The sequence below is a fragment of the Geotrypetes seraphini genome, chromosome 1 (genome assembly GCF_902459505.1).
Source record: "Geotrypetes seraphini chromosome 1, aGeoSer1.1, whole genome shotgun sequence".
Taxonomy (NCBI): Eukaryota; Metazoa; Chordata; class Amphibia; order Gymnophiona; family Dermophiidae; genus Geotrypetes; species Geotrypetes seraphini.
Window position 1 is genome coordinate 311,198,712 of NC_047084.1, and position 23,240 is coordinate 311,221,951.

The window sequence follows — 23,240 nt, forward strand, 5'->3', positions numbered from 1 at the left end:
TCTACAAGAGACTTCTGGATCTGATCCATGTGGGAACGGTCTCTGAGTTTTTCCCTGCTTAGGGCTTGACAAAGAACGTCACAGAGTGCTGATTAGCAACTTTTCTCGTTCTCTAATGACATTTTTTGAACCTGTAAATCCTGTGGAATAAGGAAAATGTTCATAACAAAAGAAGAAAAGGAAGGAATGTATTAGATATTGCCGGAATTATATGAGCAAGTGCCTGATTGGCTACATTTAGAGTCTGCTTTGATGTCACCGCTCCAACTTTGCCATTTGATGGGTATACGAATTCCACATATACGAGGTACCTTTTCTAATTCCGCTATATCTTTCTTGAGATGACGACTGCAGGGCCGTTCAAAAATATCAGACCTTTATTCATAAAAAATACTCGTATTCAGATACAACAATCTTATACTAATCTCCTTCAAAGTAGTCCCCTTGGGTTTCCACACACTTCTTTCAACGGTTCTGCCACTGTCGGAAGCGGCGCTGGGACGTCTCTTTTGAGATTGTTCGCAACTGGTCCATGACGTTCTGCATGATGTCTTCTCTTGACTGAAATGTGGTCCCTTTCAGGGGCATTTTCAGCTTGGGGGGATAGCCAGAAGTCACATGGAGCCCTGTCAGGAGAGTAGGGAGCCTGAGGAATCACAGGTGTGTTATGTTTGCCCAGGAAACTCCTATTTTAGTTTTAGAAAATCAACAAAAATGAAATTGTTTAATCAATTTGTAACCTAAGAATTTTACTGTTTTTATTTCTTTTATTCTGTATGCATATATTTGATGATTTTACATTGTGACTATTTCTCTGATTGTCCAGCACTTCTTATTGTAAACCGCCTCAAACTATTATGGCTTTGGCGGTATATAAGAATAAATTATTATTATTATTAAATTTGAAGAATGGGCAGGTGCGTTATCGTGATGGAGCTTCCAATTACCCGCTGCCCACAGGTCCAGCCGTTTGCGTCTCACAGTGTTATGAAGGCGACACAGAACTTCTTGGTAGTACCCGTTGGTGATGGTGCATACTCATGATGAATCATGCCACTGGAGTCAAAGAAAGTCATGCTGGAGTCAGCATGACTTTGACATTGCTGCGGACCTGCCTTGCTTTTTTTGGCTTCAGGGATGTTGAATGCTTCCATTGTGATGACATCAACTTGGTTTCTAGGTCATACCCATAAACCCAGGACTCATAGCCAGTGATCACTGTGCTGAGGAAATTGGGATCACTGTTCATAGTCTCCAGCATGTCCTGTGCGATCTCCAAAGAGTTGCTTCTGCTTGATTGTTAGCAGCTTTGGCACAAACGTCACTGAAATTCTCCTGAAGCCCAAACCTTCAGTCAAAATGGAATGAACGGATCCAATGCTAATGCTCGCCTCTTCTGCATGTTCTCTGATCATGATTCGATGATCCTGCATCACCAGGGTCCTCACTTGGTCAATGACGATCTCATTTCTGGATGTTGAGGGCCTACCAGAACGTGCTTCACTCTCCACTGATGTGCGGTCATCTCTGAAGCAGTTATACCACTCCTTAATCTGTATGGTGTCCATTGCTTCATCCCCGAAGGCCTGTTGAAATCATTTCCACTTGGGAATTGCCAAGATTTACACAAAATTTAATGCAGTACAGTTGTTCAACTTTTTCTGTCATTTTGTCAAAAATGAAAATCTGACGGCGCTCACTTACACTTTCTCACTCATCGGCGGTCTGCCAGCGACTGACAGTTTTTGTACGTGGGAAAAAATTCAAGCATGTGCATTAGGGTTGCCTGCATAAGTGGACCAACCACACCTCCCTAGCTTTATTTGTTTACGCAAGAAAAATTAAGGTCTGATACTTTTTGAACGGCCCTCAAATATAGAGACATTTTTAAATCTACGTGGCAAGTTTTATCTTTTTTGGATGATTTGCTTTTTACTCTAACTAAAGGTTCTACACAAATATCTCTATGGTTGAATCCTACAATTACCATTAAAGGCTCCATGATTCTTTGGAAAACCTGGATGCAAGCAGGTATTAGAACCTTGCAGGATATGATGTCTCAAGGACATTTGGTGACCTTTCAGACTTTACAACAGAAATTTGAACTGACAGTCTCTCAATGCTTTAAATGGCTACAACTCCAGCAGTGCTATTACAGCCAGCTTCGCATCGCTTACTGTTCTGAAAGAGCAACCAAGTTTACCTGTTATATGTTTTACTGTGGGGTTTCAAGGTCATGAGGCTTCTAGCTGGTATAAGCTTTTATGCTCCTATTTATTTAAGATATCTCTTTCTGGCCTTCAATTTGTTTGGTCTAGGGAATTGCAATGTATTGTACTGTTTCATCTGAGAATTGGAAGAAGATATGGTCTCAAAGGATACGATGTATGACTTCAGCATCTTTGCAACAAACTCTTTATTTTGTACTTAACAGAACATTGTGGACACCAGTTAAATTACAAAAATTGGATGTTTCCAGATCTAATGCATGTTGAAGTTGTAAGAAGGACCATCTATTCAGATGGGAAACTCCTTTCGTCACATTCTGACATCTCACAAGCCTTCCAAGATTTTTATTCTCAACTTTATTCTTCTGAGAACACACAACACTCGCCCTGTGCCGAAGAATTCCTGGCCACGCTGCAATCTCCTAAATTAGGTTAATCAGACATTGAAAAACTTCAATGCCCTTTTGACTTTTCTGAAATTCTGTTAGCTATAAAACATTTATCTTCTGGTAAATCTCCTGGTGCTGATGCCATTACAGTTAAATTTTACAAACTCTTTCAAGACAAACTCTCCCACACTCTCACAGCTTTATTCAATTCCTTAGATCCACAAAAAGAATCTAACAGTCATTTTTTTAGATGCTTTTATCACTGTTATCCCAAAACCTGGCAAAGATCCTCACCTAATTTCAAACTATAGACCCATATCTCTACTTAATACTGACTATAAAATCTATGCTACTATACTATCCAATAGACTTCAACGTTCAATAGGCTTGCTCATCTCTCCCCATCAAGTGGGCTTTATGCCAGGACGACTTATAACAGACAACTCCCGTCTCTTTTTCCATCTTACTTCCATTGCACGTAACTTCAAAGAACCTTGTATAGCCCTCTCCCTTGATGCTGAAAAAGCATTTGACAGGGTGGAATGATCCCATCTCTTTCTTACGATGCACTGGTTTGGATTTCCCCTGCAATTTATTAATTATGTTAAAATCCTTTACTCTTCCCCAAAAGCATCTATAATCACCAATAACATACTATCATCCTCTTTTAAGCTGCATAGAGGTTCCTGACAAGGTTGTCCCCTCTCTCCTTATTTATTCAATATCGCTCTTGAACCTCTTCTTCTAGCAATTAACTCCTGCGATAGAATTTCTGGAATCCTCCATAACAACATTGAATATAAACTTACAGCTTACGCAGACGATGTACTACTTTATCTTACTAATCTCGATCAATCTCTACCTGCCATTTTTGATTTAATAGGTTCTTTTTCTCTCTTTTCTGGTTACAAAATCAATCAACATAAAACAGAAGTTTTACCACTTAACACTTATTCTCAACCGGCTTTAGTTCAACCTTTTCATCTTCTTTGGTCTCTCACAAGTATGAGATATCTAGGAATTGATTTATATGCTACTCTGCCTACTACAATACACCACAATAGTGAAAAACTTATTGCTTATATCAAGACTCTTTTATATTCCTGGCACCCTCTTCATATCTCCTGGTGGGGCAGAATTGAAACAATTAAAATGGTCATAGCTCCTAAGATAAATTTTATCCTTAGTATGATCCCACATTTATTTCCAACTTTGTTTTACAAAACGATTGACAAACATATTTCATCCTTAATATGGAGTCAAAAACCACCGAAAATTGCCCTTAAAAAACTTAAGGCTCCCAAAATTGCGGCGGGTGTATTACTACCTGATTTTCTGACATACCACAAGACTTTTATTCTACAACAATCTAGCCAATGGTTTTCATTGTCATCTGACTATTGTCCTCTCTGACTACAGTTGGAACACTCCCTTTGTACTTTCTCTCCATCGCTAATTGCACTGCTGACATCCCACTCAAAAGTCCGTGAGAACAACCATATCATCTCCCAATCTGTTTCTTGTCTACTTGAGCTAGATAAACTACTTGAAGTTTCTATTTGTACCTCTTCTTTAACTTCACTATGGTTCAATCCGCATTTCTTAATTGACAATGCACCAATTTTTTGGTCTTCTTGGGCTAAATTAGGGATATGGTCCCTCAACGACATTTGTACGCCAGCCTTACAATTGCTGACATTTGCAGAACTAAGTAGCAAATTTGCTATACCGGCTTCGGCTTTTTGCCAGTGGTTACAACTATCTAGTGTAATCACTAAATCAAAAATTTTACAATCAGTAGTTGTTGGAATCCCTTCTTTGCTCTCACACTGTTCCCTGCTTATTACAACAGGTCATGTTGCGTCCCGAATGTATAAATTACTTATCATCCCTTATACGAAAACTTATACCTCACTACATAAAACCTGGGAACTCAATGTAGGACACCCAATATCAGACAGGCAATGGACGACTCTTTGGTCTACAGTCATCAGAACAGTTTCCTCTGCAAACTCGACCCAATCAATGTTTTTCTTACATCATAGAACGAACTGGAGCCCCAAAAGCTACATGTTGCTGATCTCCTTCCATCAAATAGATGTTGGAATTGTAAATCTCTCCCTGGCACATTGCTTCATATGTTGTATGAATGTCCTTTACTTCAATCCTTCTGCTCGGACATATGGTCTCATCTCAGTCGGATTTTTAACATCCAAACTGCTCTTTCTCCTTCAATTATTTTACTAAAATCCGAGGCTCCTATGCTTAACTTACCTCAAACTCAACACACTTTATTTTATACACTTATTATTATAGCATTAAGACTTATACTCTCTAATTGGAAGTCATTTGAATCTATTTCAATCCATTTTCAGTCAGTGCTTCTTCAACATAAACGTGAAATGTTGATTTCCACTTATACACCCATGTCTTCCAAGGCTCGTCTCAAATGGTCTGCCTTCATAGACTATCTTAACTTTCGTTGATTCTCTTTTCTAGCTTTCTCTTCTTCTCCTCCTTTCTTTCCTTGACCTCTGAGGGATTTTCTTTCTTCTTTTCTACCCTTTCCTTCCCCTTTCTTTCCTTCGTTTAGCCTCTCCTCCCCTCCCTTTTTACTCTTTTCTCTCCCTTCTTTTACTTTTCTTTCCCTCACCACCCTTGTCTTCTCTTCCTACCACTTTTACCTTCCCTTTTTGTGTAACATAATTGGACATGCTTGACCATCATACTGTATTATATTATCTATTATCATTAATCCCTGATTTCTTTGATATTGCCTTTATATGATTGTCCTTGATTGTTCTTATCACCTTTGTACACCTTTTTCCTTTTTGTATTTCACTAAAACTCAATAAAATTTCAAGTTTAAAAAAAAGGACCATCTATTGTTTTATTGCCCACTGGTTCAAACATTCTGGCAAGAAGTTTGGAATAAAATACAATGTATATTGGAAGTTAATATACCTTTCTCATATGGCACGGTGATATGTGGAATATGCGTTACTTTAGTAACCTTATTGACGGTAAACAAAAATAAGTTGTTCGTGATATTGTCTGGAGTGGCATTACAGTTAATAATCAAAAACTGGAAAGACTTCACTCTTTTGGAATTCCATTTTGGGTGGGAAACTATATGCCTCTATTATCGATATGAAGCTAATTTAGCTGCAAGATCTGGGAATATGGCCTCCGTTGTAGAGGTGTGGGGCCCCTACGAGGGTTTTGTAAGGCAGTGTGTGTGATTGCATGAATGACCTGCCAGACAAATGGGAGGGTGGTAGGGTGGGGGGTTTGGGTGAGGGAGGGATGGGTAGATAAGATATTGTTTGCTGTGATTTTGCAAAGATCTTCCTAATGTATGTTTACATACGATATGATTTATTTGTGAATTGCACTATTTGTAAGATGTTAAAAATTTAATAAAGATTGAACTGAAAAAAAAAGAAGAAAAAAGCTAATCTATGCAGAGCTTTTTTTGTGCCAGGACACACCGGTACAGCATACTGGCACCTTTTTTTACTTGCTTCCCTCTTCGGACCTCAACCCCTTTCTCTGAGTCCAACCTTTCTTTGGGGGTTTACAAATGTTGGTGGCAGTAATGATTCCCAAATGCTGTCCTGCCACCAGCCTCAGCTTCTTCTCTCTACCGTGGCCTACCTCTCTGACATATTTCCTGTTTCCTTAGAAGTGGGAAGTTTCCTTAGTATTTGAAGAGACAACATTTGAAGATCCCCAAAGAAAGGTTAGACTCAGCAAAGGGGTTGAGGGTCAAAGGGCAGAGATGCCAACCACTGTAGGGGTGGGAGTGAGAGAATGTGTGTGGGGGTAAGAGAGATAGTGAGTGAAGAGAACAGGAGACAGAAGGGAGAGATGTTGGATCCTGTGGGGGGGGGGGCTAGAAAGAAGGGAGGGAGGGAAAGATGTCAATAGAGATGGGGTAATAGAATAAGGGGCGAGGAGATAACAGAATAGGGGAAGGAAGAAGGTGAGATGGACTTGGGTGGGAGAGCTACTGTAGGTGTGGTACCATAAGTAGTGACTCCTCCCCTAAGGTTGCCAGTTTGAGTACCAGTACTTTTTTTCCTAAAAAAAAAAGCATTGCATCTACCACAAACTATACATTTATAAACTATACATTGCAGAACACAGCTATAGTTTTTGGGAAAGAAATAATAAACAGATAAAAGATTTTCCAGAAGGTAACACATTCTACCTGAGTTGAGTAGAACGGGTACAAGTGGATCGATTTTTCACTCCGTCAAAAATTACAAAGACTAGGGGACACTCGATGCAGTTACAGGGAAATAGTTTTAAAACCAATAGGAGAAAATTTTTTTTCACTCCAAGAATAGTTAAGCTCTGAAACGCATTGCTAGAGGATGTGATAAGAGCAGATAGTGTAGCTGATTTTAAGAAAGGTTTGGACAAGTTCCTGGAGGAAAAGTCCATACTCTGTTATTGAGGAAGACATAGGAGAAGCCACTGCTTGCCCTGTATTGGTAGCATGGAATATTGTTGCACCTTGGATTGGCCACTGTGAGAACGGGCTACTGGGCTTGATGGACCATTGGTCTGACCCAGTAAAGGCTATTCTTATGTTCTTATGTCAGTTACAAATATCACCTGGTTTCATTAGTGAACTCAGAATCTATATTCTCCATTCCATCCCACCCTCTCTGTGCAGATGAGTTCATCAGGGCTAACGTGCTGAATCATTACTCTAGGGTCTGGGGACTGCTTCCATGGATACATCCTCCAATAAAGGCAGCAGATGTCAGATGGTGATGTTGTGCAGAACAGAGCACACCATAAAGATTTTATGCACATTTCTATTTTTTTTGTAAGAATGGAAAGAAGCCTTCAGTGTGGTCCAGAAACTGAAATTTCATTTTCAGCCAGGGACAGCAAATCAAACCAGCTCCCACTCCCTCCCAAGCTCCCTGATTGCTAATGCTGTGTAGGGCAAAAGGTTGGTTGGGCCATGGCCCTCGAGGCCTATCTAATTCAGCTGCCTGTGTTTCTAATAACTTAAAAATGTGAAGCAATAGACTGTATTACAGGGCTCCCTGCCCTGGGGCACAGGAAAGCAGTTAAAGTCAAGACATTAGGGGGATATCCATTATCACATGCAAACACAGGACAGAAAAAAAATATTCACAATACTAATATCACATCTGAGTTGCTACAGTACTGACAAGAGGCCATTTACTTTAATGCATAAATAGGAGAACTCGTTTTGGAGGCTTCCCTCCACATATACCCTTCTCATTATTAATATTTTCCATTGCTATTTGTATAGCACTATCAGGTGTACTTATAGACATATAGCAATCCTTCCTTCTTCAAGCTTAAAATCTTATGAAGACAGATCCACAGACAGGAAGTATAGACAAAACATGTGGGAGAAAGTGTTGACTTAAATAGAGTTAAAACCTTGTTGTAGAAGGCAATACAAGACATGAATAATCCAGCTGTGAAGAGTGAAACCTCTTGAGAGTATATACAGTATGTGTCATAATCCATGAAAAGGCGCCCAGTCTTAGAAACCGAGTTATTCAGCTTGCTAGTTAATCAAGAAGATGCTGATTCAAATACAACAAACCACATCATTCTGTCATTTCATTTGCCAGAGTTATACCGTTTCAATTAACAAATTGTTGTATCTGATAAATAGAACCCAACTGACATTATTGCCTCATTTTTTCATGTAGCTCTGGTTTATTTTCAAGTTTGAAAATAATTGATGTTATGTTTTCTTGATCGCACTTTTCTGTACAAGATGATATGCTTGTTAAATAATTTGAAAACTTATAAATAAATAAAAAATAAAAAAAAAGACTTGATACCTTTTTCTTAGACCGCAACACATATGAGAATCCACCAACTGAATTAGCCAACTGATACTCAGCCTTGGTAGTCAGCATCTTGTTTTAAATACTGACCATAGTGGTTGAAATAAATCTGTTCTGAATCTTCAGATTCAGTGCTGACTGGCAACTCTATCCAGAAAGTGGAAATATGGAGACCTCTATCCATGTAGCAAACTGGATAAAGTTTGGAAGTGGGGGGGTTGGTTGTTTTTTTTTACTGTGAACTGATCAGTGCTAACTGAAGAACTAAGAACTCTGCCCACAGAATACCCCAGTACGATAATGCCAAAGCAGACTTTAGAGCAGGGATGTCAAAGTTTCTCCTCGAGGGCCGCAATCCAGTCGGGTTTTCCCCAATGAATATGTATGAGATCTATTAGCATACAATGAAAGCAGTGCATGCAAATAGATCTCCTGCATATTCATTGGGGAAATCCTGAAAACCCGACTGGATTGCGGCCCTCGAGGAGGGACTTTGACACCCCTGCTTTAGAGGTATTTAGCAGCATTAGCCATGTGAAGGGAATTCGACAGGGTGCTTGATGGGAGGCTATTCTATAAAGGATATAGGTGCCTACTTTTCTTTAGAGAACACTATCCTAACTGGTATATACTCATTTAACATTTAGGTCTGAACACTTACGCCAACAGGTTTGAGCACCATCCATGTTTCGCTCAAGGTAGGGTTGCCATATATAAAACTGTAAAACCCTGGACACATGGCCCCACCCCGTTCCACTTCCAGCCCTATCCTGTTCCGCCTCCAACCCCGCCCCCCGGACAGCTTCATCTCTTCTTTCCCACCGGGTCTGGAGGGCCTCAGAGCAAACGCGGATGCATGTGGCATCATCCGCACATGCCCAGAGGCCCTCCAGACACGGCAGGGCTTTCCAAAACCTGGGCAAACTGCCAGGTTTTGAAAAGTCCGTCCGTGCACCCAGACAGTCCTCTAAAAAGAGGACATGTTCAGCTTTTCATGGACATTGGTCACCCTGGCTCAAGAAATATAATAGATATCTTAGCATTTAGCGTGCACTGTTAGCACAATGTAAATCAGTGCCCAAATCCAGGTCCTGGATTTACACCAGCTGAAACAGGTACAGCAAGATGGTTTTGGATCATCTGTACCAATGCATCTATGGCTTCTGAACAATGTTTCCTCCTCTGGCTGAAGAACCTAGGAATCTTTGCATTGGATCCTTTGGCCATGAGGTGCATCTAAGGTGGACCCTAGCATTGTACGATGCTGAGAAAAGCCTCCTGTACTAAATTCCACTCTCTAGGATCTAGAATGTTTCTGTTTAAATAGTCTGCTCGCAGGTTCTCCACTCCAGCAACATAAACTGCTCACAGATCCAGTAGATGAAATTCTGCCCACTCTGATTCCACAGCTTCTGTAGCTAACGGCTGGCTTTTCATGTCTCCTTGTTGGTTCACATAAGCCACTACTGTCATGTTGCTCAACATGATTTACACTGTCTTTTCCTGAACCAATGGGATATTTCAGGGGAGATGAATTGGAGAGGGGGGGTAGCGGGGTCCACTAGACTGCCAGGGATATTTTGACTTGGGTCATGGATGGAAGAAGGAGGGACAAGGGATTTGTCTGGGCAAGGGAGTTTTTTTCTTTTGTCTCCCTTCTGTTTGTCAGCGCACAGACAGGGAGACATTTTAGCAATGAGCAGCAGATTACTGTGGCAACAATGTGAACTATCTTCTTTTTTTTCTGAACATCCATAATTTTTAACATGGCAGTAGTTTGTATGCCCAATGCTTACTTCATCAAGCAGATGAAATTCTGCAGCAAGCTCACCTTAGAAACCACATGCCCAGAGAGTATCAACAGAACAAATCTCTCAAACAGGAGCTCCATCAAAATTCTGTAACATGTTGTTGAATAATTTTTTATTAGCATCAAAATTAAACAGCAACAACATAACATGGAACATTATAAAGCAAACATGTGCCATCCTGCCATATTTAAAGACTCTGATCCCATAATATTTTAAAAATCAACCAGCAGACTTTGAACTCTAGTCTCTGCTCAATAGGTAACGAAAGTAATAATTTCAAAATAGGAATCATGTGATCACATGGAGGGGCATTTTTGATAGGACATCTAAGTCCAACTTTGGACACTTTGAGAAAAACGTCCAAAAAATCGGGTGGAGAAAATGTCCATTTTTTTAACCTGCAAGATTTTATGAAAATGGCTCAGCTAAATGTTTTTTCCAGCTAGATGTCTAATTTTTTATTTTTATTTGCCATTATCGAAAAAAAAAAAAATCCAAATTAAAAATGGCCAAAACAAGCCATTTGCATGTAGGAAGGGCAAGCATTTTTAATGGACAGGTCACACCGACATGCCAGCTAGGCAGTAGAACACCCTAGGGGGTGAACTTCACATTAAGGGTGCCAAGTATACATCTCATTACAACTCTCGTACATTATATGGTGAACTCTTCAAAACTCCTCCAAAACCTACTGTACCCAACTGTCTACCACCCCAATACCCTTATGCCTGCAGGTGTCACCTATATAGAAGTACAGTGGGTTTTTGGTGGGCTCCCATTTTCTATCCCAAGTGTACTAGTTAGGTGGCATAAGGGTCTAGATCCCCTTCTCTGCAGTCCACTGCACTGCCCACCAGGCTACTCCAGAGATCTGCTTGCAGCTCTACCAGGACTGGCCATAGTATCTGCAGCTGTCATAGAGACAGATATATACTGTTTCATGCAGATATTTGGGGAGTGGTCATCAGGTCAGTTTGTGTACATATTTGGCCCTTTTATATTTTAAAACATGTCTAATCCAAAATGTCCATTGTGTCCTGGACATTTTGTAAAATGTTTATCACTGTAAAATGTACAGATAGGAAGGGATTGAGGGGTACAGATAGGAGTAGAGGTAGGTTATAGGGATAGGATTAGAGGTAATTTATAAAATTAGTCAAAGACCACTGTTCAGGCAATAGGCCTGATGGGCCGCCGCGGGAGCGGACCGCTGGGCAAGATGGACCTCTGGTCTGCCTCAGCGGAGGCAACTTCTTATGTTCTTATGTTCTAATCATAGAAACATAGAAACATAGAAGGTGACAGCAGAAACAAGCCTGCCCACTCTAATGACCCACCCCCTAAATTCTTCCCTGAAGTGATCCCATATGCTTATCCCATTTTCTCTTGAAGTCCAGCGTGCTACTGGCCTGGATTACCTGCAGTGGAAGACTATTCCAATGATCAACCACCCTCTCGGTGAAGAAGTACTTCCTGGTGTCACAATGAAACCTCCCACCCCTGAGTTTCAAATGATGTCCTATTGTCACCGTAGGTCCCTTGATCCCGCCCAAAACATGCCTCTAACATGCCCCCTTAAGATTTAGATGCACTGGAGACAAAACAGTCAGAAAGATGTCTAAAAAGGCAGTTTTGAAAATGCCCACTTGAATGTCATGACTAGTAAGATGTCCAAATAATGGTTTATTTTGATCTTGAGATGCGGTTTGCGTCCAGTTTAAAGTGTGATCGGATTGCTATACACCCTGAGGCAGCAGAGATGTGAAACGCTGGCCATCGTCGGTGTACCGATCAACCAAGTGATAAGTGGAAATTATCCTCTATCTTTGCACCATAGTCCTGCTTTAAGTTCACTATTATTGGGAGCTGGTCTGGAGGTTTTTTGCCAGTGAGGTGCTTGCCCGACCACCTTGGACCACCATTATGGTGGTGGAAGGGTTCCAATCTGAGGCTTTTTCCTCCAGTTATTTGAAACTCCCTTTATTGGAACTATAGCAGCACTAACTTTTTGTGACATCCCATTCATATTTCTAGTGAAAGTGTTTGCTATAACAAATAATGGTTTATGTCATCTTTTTTGAAAATGAGCCCCATAGGTGATAGGTTCAAGAGTAATCTAAGGAAATACATTCTATATTGAAGGTAGACAGAACAGTGGAGGTTTTGTTTTATAACAAGAATCAGTGGAATTATGTTGAGAAAATAGACGAAGAGCAAGTAAGAAGAATATTACATGAAATGTCATCCTACAATCTCTTCTGGAGACTTATGCTCTCCTGTGGTGTTAAAAGTATGAGCGAGTGTATCAGTGTTCTGATTATTTGAATGATAAACCTTATGTTGGAAGAGGGGGAGGTGCCTGGCATGTTGAAGGTGATTACCATTCAGCTGATTGTTAAGATAGAAAAATAGGAGTAAGTGAAATTTCAAATTTCAGACCCGTTGCCTTGTTACCGGTGTTATCTTAAATAATGTAATGTAATTTATTTCTTATATACCGCTACATCCGTTAGGTTCTAAGCGGTTTACAGAAAATATACATTAAGATTAGAAATAAGAAAGGTACTTGGAAAATTCCCTTACTGTCCCGAAGGCTCACAATCTAACTAAAGTACCTGGAGGGTAATAGAGAAGTGAAAAGTAGAGTTAGAGGAAAAATAAAAATAAAATAAACATTTTAACAAGACAGCATTGATCTAAATACTTTGGAAGGTAGAAGAGAGGAGAGAAAGGAATAGAAGCAGAATGGGTCAGCGTCAGTGATGAAGTGGAGCAAGTAAGTTTAGGAGGAGCGATTGACGTTTCCAGAAAGGGCTTCTTCAGATGGAGAAATGGAGAAAGTCACCTACTTACAACTAGACGACCACCTTCAGCGAAATGACATACTGTACTAGATTACCATCAGCACGCATTTCATAAATCTCATAGTACAGAAACCTGATTACTACTTTAGATGAGGTACGATGTGGGTTTGATCATGGGATGAGCTATCTAATGATATTCCTTGATATTGCAGCTGCATTTGATACACTTGATCATGATATTTTACAAGACTTCAACAATGTGGGTTAAGTGGGTTTGTGCTAGCTTGGTTTAAGTCATTTTTTGTCAGGCAGGAAACAGGAAGTGTCTATTAGAGGGGACTAAATATTAGAGGGGACTAAATATTTCAATGGCAGGAAGGATAAAGAAATCCTACTTAACTTAAATTTCCTGCCATTGAAATATTTAGTCAGATATTTCAGAAGAATACCTCATTTTCAACACTTAATAGCCATACACAGTGATGGGATGGTGGGTTCGGCTATAGGAGCTCTGGCTCTTGGTCGGACTACACATATTCTGAGTGTATGCCTAAGTGTCCTTCACAGTAACTGAATCTTTTTCTAAAAATACGTTTGTGACCTTCCTCCTGAGAAGTCTTCTTTCTGTGTTATATATATTTGCTTTGACTTCTCAGCCCTGAAAATTTTGTTTGTACAATCATCCTCACCTTACCTATTTTTGACTTAATATTTCCTAAACCAAAATAATGTAGCTTTCTAAAGATCCAGTATCTGATTTCCAGGTCTCTGTGAAGGTGTTATGGTAACACAATTTGCCAAGGATGTTTATTATTTGGGAGTGATTTTAGATCCACAGTTAACATTCAATGCACATGTCAAAACAGTGATTTAAAAAAAAAAGACTTATTTTAAGCTGTGCATATTAAACAACGTTTCTGGAATGACTTTTAACAAATTCTTCAAACAGTTTCGCTGTCTAGTTTAAACTACTCACAGAAAGTGAACTTTTGGATGTCTCACTTGCCTTTTTTGCTTAGTTTAAAGTACTGCAATGTAGTGTTTTCGGCCTTAATTCCACATCAATGCACACGCTGCAAGTCACTCAAAACTCAATTATCCATGCTATGTTTGGAATTAAGAAGTGGGATCACATTACTTCATATTACGTTAAACTTTACTGGTTGAAATAGGAATATAGGATTCAGTACAAGTTTTTGTTGTTGGTCTACTTAAGTCTACATCAGTCAGCACCTAAATACTTGCAGGACTGTGTCACACTTTATGTGCCCCCTCATGCATTGCGCTCATCAGAGTATTTCAATTCGATAATACCGACTCGAAAACATTTGCATTTAGAAGTAGTAAGAACAAGTGTCTTTTCGTGTGTAGGCCCTAATGAAAGGAATATATTAGACAATATATTAGACAACAGGAAGATGTACGAGCCTTTAAAAAACTGTTAAAGTGATATTTGTTCTGATACTTCTTTTTCTTGACTGGTTTGTTAATTTTATATATTCTGTATTGTGTTTTTACTGTGTATGTAAGGTTGTAATCTGCCTTATCAAAGGCGGACTATAAGTAATAAACTATAAATCTAGTTGCTTTGTTCTTAGCCATCTGAATGACATGTATACAGTGGAACCTTGGTTTGCGAGCATAATTCGTTCCAGAAGCATGCTCGTAAACCAAAGTGCTCGTATATCAAAGCACATTTCCCCTTAGAAAACAATGGAAACGCAGGTGATTCATTCTACATCCCAAAAAAGACCCTCCCCCCCCCCCTCAAGGTCACTGGCACACTTCCACCCCACCCCACCACATCCCAAAAAGACCCCACCCCCCGAGGCCACTGGCACACTTCCACCCCACCCCCAGGAACCGGATTTGTCCACCCCACCCCCGAGAATCTGTATCGCCCCCCCCCTACAAACTGGCATCGCCCACCCGCCCAAACCCTTACCGTGATCGGGCACCCTGTGTGCCGGTGCCCAAAGAGCCTGCCACCTGCTGCTGATTCTGCTGGTATAATCAAGAAAGGTATTACAACCAGAACGAAAGAAGTTATCCTGCCGCTGTATCGGGCAATGGTGCGTCCGCAACCTGAGTACTGCGTCCAGTATTGGTCACCGTACCTTAAGAAGGATATGGCGTTACTCGAGAGAGTTCAGAGGAGAGCGACACGACTGATTAAGGGGATGGAAAGCCTTTCATACTCTGAGAGATTGGAGAAACTGGGTCTCTTTTCCCTGGAGAAGAGGAGACTTAGAGGGAATATGATAGAGACTTACAGGATCATGAAGGGCATAGAGAGAGTAGAGAGGAACAGATTCTTCAAACTTTCAGAAAATAAAAAAACAAGAGGGCATTCGGAAAAGTTGAAAGGGGACAGATTCAAAACGAATGCTAGGAAGTTCTTTACCCAAAGTGTGGTGGACACCTGGAATGCGCTTCCAGAGGACGTTATAGGGCAGAGTACGGTACTGGGGTTCAAGAAAGAATTGGACAAATTCCTGCTTGAAAAGGGATAGAGGGATATAGATAGAGGACTACTGCACAGGTCCTGGACCTGTTGGGCTGCCGCGTGAGCGGACTGCTGGGCGCGATGGACCTCAGGTCTGACCCAGCGGAGGCATTGCTTTTGTTCTTATGTTCTTATGAGAATCTCATTAGAATCTCAGAGAGAGATTCCAGAAGCCAGAAGGCCTTGAGCATGCGCAGATGCTCAAGGCCCAGCAGAATCAGCAGCAAGCGGCAGGCGGCAGGCTCTTTGGGCACCGGCACACGCGGTAAGGGTTTGGGTGGGAGGGTGGGGGGAGCAATGCCTCACATATAGAGTCAACGCTCGGTTTGCGAGGCAAGATTTGCGAGAGTGTTTTGCTCGTCTTGCAAAACATTCGCAAACCACGTTACTTGCAAACCGAGGTTTGACTGTATAAGCTTTTTGAAAACCCAAGTAAAACAAATTACAGTAATCCAGGCAATTCAACACCACCTCCTGGAGCATTAGTACAAAAGTCATTCAGACACAATGCAATCTTGTACTAATTGAAGCAAGGTAGAAGTCACTGTTTGCCCCTTGGATCAGTAGCATGAAATATTCCTATTATTTGGGTTCCAGGTAGTTGTGACCTGGGTTGGCCACTGTTGGAAACAAGATACTGGGCTGGATGGACCATCGGTCTGACCCAGTATAGCTATTAAAATTCTAATTTGCTCCTTTAAAAACATGTGCTCATCCAGTTATACTCCGAGGGTGTGAACTACCAGAATGAACTGTATTGAAGTATCAGCCAGGGATGCCGCTCGAAAAGGAAGAGTAACCCATAGGCTTTCCAATTCACAAGAATCCAGTCTTCTCCAAACTGGTTGCCAACTTAGCTTCAAGACAGTCATCTCATACTTAGAGTACACTGCTAAATGGTCATATTTCAGACAGAATTGGACTTACCAAACATAGAGCTCATGTTGGTTTCAGTTACAAACAAAATGTGTTGGGCTCAATGTTCAAAATAAGAGGCTCTCCTAGCCATTTAAATTGCTAGTCCAGGGCTGAGTATATAACCAAATAGTGCCATTGAAAATGCCCACTTAGACCCTGTTTCTATATAATAAATCTCAATAAATGAATAAATAGGTCACCTACAAAACTGGCGCAATTCTATAAAAGTTAGGCGCACTGTATAGAATCACGCTTAGTGCCACCCAAGTGGCATTAGGCATCACAAGGCACCCTGACTTTTAGGCGCATTGTATTTATACCAGGGTTTTCTTGGCCTAAATGCATGTGCCTAAGTCAGGAACAGGCCCACATTTTGCCTCCTAACCATGCCCACTTTTAGGTAGGCACTTTGGAGAAGGCGTCTACCACAAGGTGGTAGGTGCCTACCAAGTTAGATGCTTAGCTTGCAAATAAGTCTAATTATAAAGTATTAAGTGCCAATTATTGGTGCCAACTAAGCCTATTATAATTAAGTTAGACACCTAGATGCACTGATGTAAGTGCCTAACTTTAGCCGCAGTTTATAGAATTTAAGGCTTAGTGCCTAAGCTTAACCCAGCTATTTGTCGATGGGCCAGTGGCAATATTCAGAGCTTAACTATGGGGTCCTTTTACTAAGGCGAGCTAACCAATTTAGCATGTGCAAAAGGTTAGCGCACTAAATGCTAACACACCCATTATAATCTATGGGTGTGTTAGCATTTAGCGCACGCTAAATCAGTCAGCGTGCCTTAGTAAAAGGGCCCCTATGTAAGGTAACTGCATACATAAAACACAGTTCTATCTTTTTGTGGTTTACCATTTGCTGAACATTGCACTAACCTGTAATTTATAACCAGCCACCAATGCTCAGATATACTACGCCAATTCTCGAACGTAGCCCAGCAATGAATACCCAGGGTTAAAGCCAGCAGCACTCCCTCCCCAAAATGCTGACTACCACCAGCTGAATATCTACTCCAGTGGTTCCCAAACCTGTCCTGGGGGACCCCCTAGCCAGTCAGGTTTTCAAGATATCTTTAATGAATATGCACGAGAGAGATTTGCATATAATGGAAGTGACAGGTATGCAAATCTCTCTCATGCATATTCATTAGGGATATCTTGAAAACCTGACTGGCTGGGGGTTCCCCAGGACAGGTTTGGGAACCACTGATCTACTCCATCCATACTAATATGTGTTATACCAGTGGTTCCCAACCCTGTCCTGGAGGACCACCAGGCCAGTCGGGTTTTCAGGATAACCTTAATGAATATGCATGAAAGAGATCTGCATATAACAGAGGTGCCAGGCATGCAAATCTGCTCCATGCATATTCATTAGGGCTATCCTGAAAACCCGACTGGCCTGGTGGTCCTCCAGGACAGGGTTGGGAACCACTGTGTTATATGACAATTAAGAGCCAAACAGTTGAGCATAGGAAATTAAGGGCTAGATTCACTAAGCAAACCAATCGTGTACCGATCGGTTTGCGACCCCTTTGCGACCCGATTTTCCTCTGACCCGATTCACTAACCTCTGTGCCAATCCGATTCCGAACCGTGCATGCAAATGAGGGGAAACAGCATGCAAAGTAAAAAGAACGCGATTCACTAACAAAATTCAGGCACACCAACTGGGCAAAAACAAGCAACTGCTGAGGACCAGCCGCTTGTGCAAAAACCCTGATTCTCCTGCCTTTTTGCTGCCCTGCTCTCAGCCCCGACTCTCCTGCCTAGAAATTGAGGTTCTGGATATAAATAACAATTCTCCCACGTTTCTTACAACCAATCGGGTAGGGCAGGGGTGTCAAAGTCCCTCCTCGAGGGCCGTAATCCATTCGGGTTTTCGGGATTTCCCCAATGAATATGCATGAGATCTATTAGCATACAATAAAAGCAGTGCATGCAAATAGATCTCATGCATATTTATTGGGGGAAATCCTGAAAACCCGACAGGATTGTGGCCCTTGAAGAAGGACTTTGACACCCTTGGTGTAATAGGTGTTCCGAAGAAAACCTTCCCTCTGCCACCCTGCAGCCCTTTGAGCCCGTGGTTTTAACCCGTGGGTTTAAAGCAGGTCCGATGCCACGGTGCAGCCCCGCTTTAAACCCATGAGTTAAAACACGGTGCTCGTTTTGCTCTGGTGCGGGTTGCATCTGCTTGTGCACAAACGGGGAAACAATAACCTTGCCAGTAAATTCATGTTTCTGGTTCCAAAACTTGATTGGAAGACTCAATTCCCGCTGCAGTCTGCACTCTGCAGCAGCAGCAGCTCTGGTCTCGTCTTCCCTCCCTCAGGCTCTCACTGCCCTGGGCTCTTCAGGGTCTTGCCGTGGACGCTGCTGGAGCCAGCGAGAGGGAAGTCAGGAGAGCAAGCACATGCGTAGACCATCAACTAGCAAGGAAGATGGTCTGCGCATGCATCAGAATCGCTCTCCCTTATCGCTCTGGAGTCGGAATGGGGCGTGCCTTCGATCGGGGCCATTTGTATGAAGAATGATGGAGATTCGAATGCCTGGCCACTGATCGGACATGGACCGGAAAGGTAAGGTGGGCTTAGTGAATCTAGCCCTAATAAATCCCTACCAGGGGTCCAAAGAGACTCAGACTAATAATACAAATCACTCGAAACAAAGACAATGTTATTTATGATATATTGCCTCAGATTTGATAACTTTATGTAGCAGGTATAATTCTTTGTAACATGCTTAACTCTGTACAAAATTCTATGTAACAATATATTGCCTGTAACCTGCCTAGAACTTTAATTAATGGGATTTTGGCAGGATATAAGATTGCACGTATCACAAAATACTAAGGTTCTCTTTTACTTTATCCATAGACTTTGATAGAAGAGGTTGGTGATCCTTTGGTGAGCATTTATTTAAAATTTTGAGGTCAGTTCCTACTTCCTCTGAATTTGTTACCTTTTCTCTGGCCTCAAGTGAAATTTTTGGTTTGTTTCTGTGTGTGTGAATAAATAAGTTTTTTACCATCTCTGTGCAGAGATGTACCTATATGTATGTGAAGTCGTTTGCTCAGTATTGGGGGTGCTCCAGGATACACTGCACCCACACAGCTGATATGTGTGTGTATATGAGAGAGAGAGAGACAGATTCTGGAAGAGAGAAAGATGTTCTGAAAGAGAGAGGGAGAAAGAGATTCTGGAAGAGAGAAAGAAAGAAAGAAAGATTCTGGAAGACAGAAAGAGATTCTGGAAGAGAGAGGGAGAAAGATTCTGGAAGAGAAAAAGAGAAAGAAAGAAAGATTCTGGAAGAGAGGAAGAGATTCTGGAAGAGAGAGAGATTCTGGAAGAGAGAGAGATAGAGAGAGAAAGATATTCTGAAAGAGAGAGGGAGAAAGATTCTGGAAGAGAGAAAGAGAAAGAAAGAAAGATTCTGGAAGAGAGGAAGAGATTCTGGAAGAGAGAGAGAGATTCTGGAAGAGATAGAGATAGAGAGAGAAAGATATTCTGAAAGAGAGAGGGAGAAAGATTCTGGAAGAGAGAAAGAAAGAAAGATTCTGGAAGAGAGGAAGAGATTCTGGAAGAGAGAGAGATTCTGGAAGAGAGAGAGATAGAGAGAGAAAGATATTCTGGAAGTGTATGTTCTTTAAGTCATCATATGCTAGAAGTTTCAGCTATTTCCCTCTTTATGTCTGCCTTTGTTACTCAGAGTCAAAGCACTGGAAGAGTGAAGTAGTGCTTTTGAAAGGATGTGGTTACTCGTTTGCAGGTTGCAATAGTTTCTCTTAGAAAGGAATGGGTAGATTTCTGGGGGTCTTGGGAACTTAGTTATCTGAAAATATTAACACATTATTCCTGGGTTTCTCCATATCGGATTTAATGAACTTTTGTCACATTTTTGGAGCATTATTTTGGCTACACGGACATGGGTCCTATTTTATATAATTATTTCTAACATTCTCCATGTTGGAAAGCATAAAAGAAGGAAGGCAAAAACAAGATATTTCACGCTTTTTGCAGTTTTATAAGGCGTGTATGAACAGCTGCATTTTATTATTTATTTTTTAAATTAAGGTTACACCACTTCACGCTGTTATGCAACACCAGCAGAACAATTCATTCAAAAGGAACAAGGATCCCTGTTAGCCAAGCACAGCAGGCTTCTAGAAAGTTATGAATGGGTACCCTGCATGCTAGAAGTGTAAACCTTTGTTCAGTTGTATGGTGCGGTGAAACTGCCTTACAATGAACTTCTATATGCCATAAGAATTTGAGTACACCAGGGGAGACTGATTTCTCCCAGTGTGTCTGTAATATGAGAAAAAATCATAACAGATACAAACTGTACTGGATAACATGCATGACTCTAGAGATCACACCCGCCGTCCTAATGCCTGTAACACAATTATGAATCACTTTCTTTAAAAAAGTAAAAGTTGAGGGTGGAAATATTTACCATAACGGGAGTTAGTCACGCTAAAGAGAATTATTTCTCCATGTAAAGACACAGCAAGGAATCTGGATTTTAGAAAATATCTTGAGGTATTCGCTATTGGCTATAACTCATTGTTGTACATTACTCAAGAGAATTTCAAAATAAAAGTTATCTGTTTTCAGTCAGGATACAAAAGTACGATTTGGTTATTTTGAAAACCAAATGTCAAACAGTAAAGACATATATCAGATCTAACTTCTTTTTATTTTTATAGTAGATAGGCGAAGTGCATTTAAACTTATGATATGCTATATAACAACAGTGCTCAAGTGGTACTCGCACAGTATTTTAAGAGTTAAGTGTCAAGGGCTTAAATAATAATTTGAAATGGGTAGGTTAGTATATTAGGGCAGGAAGCAAAGTACAAAATGAAACTTATGAATGTGTTATTTCAACAAAGTCTTGGCCAGATGAATACAAGGCATATCCAGCTAATAAGATCAGATACGCTGAAAACGGAAAACTCATCCAATCACTGACACTGCAGGCTCTTATTAGTGGTAAGAAGAAGAAGCAAATAGGTGAACTTACTTCCCAGTAATAAACTGGCTTCTGGATGGTGAGCAAATCGGTTGAACATAGTAGTTTTCCAGTTTAACCCCTTCTGCAGCTAACTTATCCAGTGTGGGAGTTCTGATCTCCGATCCGTGGTACCCGACGTCTCGGAATCCTTGATCGTCCGCCAGGATGAAAATGATGTGCGGCTGAGCGCTCGGTTGCATCTGCTGGGCTTCCTCGCCGGTCTGAGCCCTGCCCTGGGTGGCTTTCCCCTCCAGGCTGGAGTTCAGACTATCCAAAGACAGGTACCCAAAGGTCACGAGGCTCGCCACAGAAAATCCAGCCAGCACCCCCAATACTGTCATCTTTACACTACAAATCCAATGTGCGCATTGAGGGGGGGCCATTCACCCAGTCTGCACATGCAGCTCAGAGGGGACCAGAAAAGCACTTTGAAATACACATCTAGCGGCATCCGGAAGCAATGTTACCTTTTCCTATGGGTGACACGGGGTCACTTTCCTCTATGAGCATAATGGGAAAAAGTAGAAGGATAAAAATCCAATCGTGCATCTGGATGCTTTTGTCCTCATATCCCTCCTGGCCATACATCCTCTCAGAGGGATGCTGGCTGTTTTTGTAGTTTGCCCATCCTGTAGTCATTCGCCAGACAGAGTCGGGGGTGTTTGGAAAGCATTCCCCCCTTCCTTTCTTTGTTTTTTGGGACAAGGCGCCTCTCTGTATCACCTTCCGAGTCCCCCCGTTTCTCTCCACCTGCACCAAGCTTTCCACCTGCCCATCCCGATACCAGGCAAAATTTAACAGATGACCAAAACAGTAAATAAATCAAAGGAAATGAAAAGGAAATGTTGGCAGAGCAAAGCAGAGCACTAAAAGGGAACCAGAGCGAGAAAGAACACCCGAGTCTTCTTAGGACGACCCAAAAACTTCTCAAAAAGTTTCTCTGCTGACACAAATGCTCAGCCTCCAGTAGGTGGTGTGACCGGTTTTTTTTATTTCATCCTTCCTCCTGCTTCAGAAAACTTGAAGGGACTCCCTCCTTCTACGGGCACATTAGGGGGAGGGGCTCGAGGGGTATCAAACACCAGAGCCTCTGCCACCGAGCACCGGCTGTTTCTACTAAGGAGCACCGGGCATCCGGGAGCAGAGTAAAAAAAACCAAAAGTGATCAAAAGGGGAAAAGCTGGGAGGGGCTCTCTTGTAAACTCTGAAGCTGTCAAACTTTGCTTTCCTTAGGTTACTTATACCGGCTTATAAACAGCAAGAGGATAAAAGAGAGAGAGAGTAAAACTTTTCATGGCTCATTTGCTTCTTGATGTTGCTGGTAGAAGTTGTCTTTTTCTAAACCCGCTTTGCTTTGTACTGCAGTTTTGCTCTGGTAACCAAGGGGCGGATCTGCCATGAGGGAGTTCAGCAGATTGCCTGGACCCGCCCACTAGCAGGGAGAGAAAGGAAGACAGGAGAAGAAAGAAGCTGAAGAGATCACAAGAAAAGTTGAAAGAAGAGGCTGGGACCAGCAGATTAGTAAAATAAACTGTCCAGACAGTTTATTTTCCATTAAGTGACTGGAATATGTCAGCTTTATAAAATGCACAACCCTGATAACTTTATTTAAAAAAAACCCAACAAAACCCAATCATAGTACGGAAAGAAATAGAGTTGGTTCTATTTCTCCAATGCTGCATTGCATTTAGTCCCTATTTCTAGTTA

General features: G+C 41.4%; 1 protein-coding gene across 1 annotated transcript in view; it reads right to left on the minus strand.

Annotated features, from left to right (window-relative positions):
• ARSJ (arylsulfatase family member J) overlaps nt 1-22,911 on the minus strand; it is a 74,599-nt gene extending 51,688 nt beyond the window's left edge. Inside the window, exon 1 of the mRNA XM_033956033.1 lies at nt 21,543-22,911. Within this exon, the coding sequence (XP_033811924.1) occupies nt 21,543-21,916 (374 nt within the window). The 5' untranslated portion in view covers nt 21,917-22,911. The remainder of the gene's footprint in view (nt 1-21,542) is intronic.
• Nucleotides 22,912-23,240: the final 329 nt, after the last annotated feature.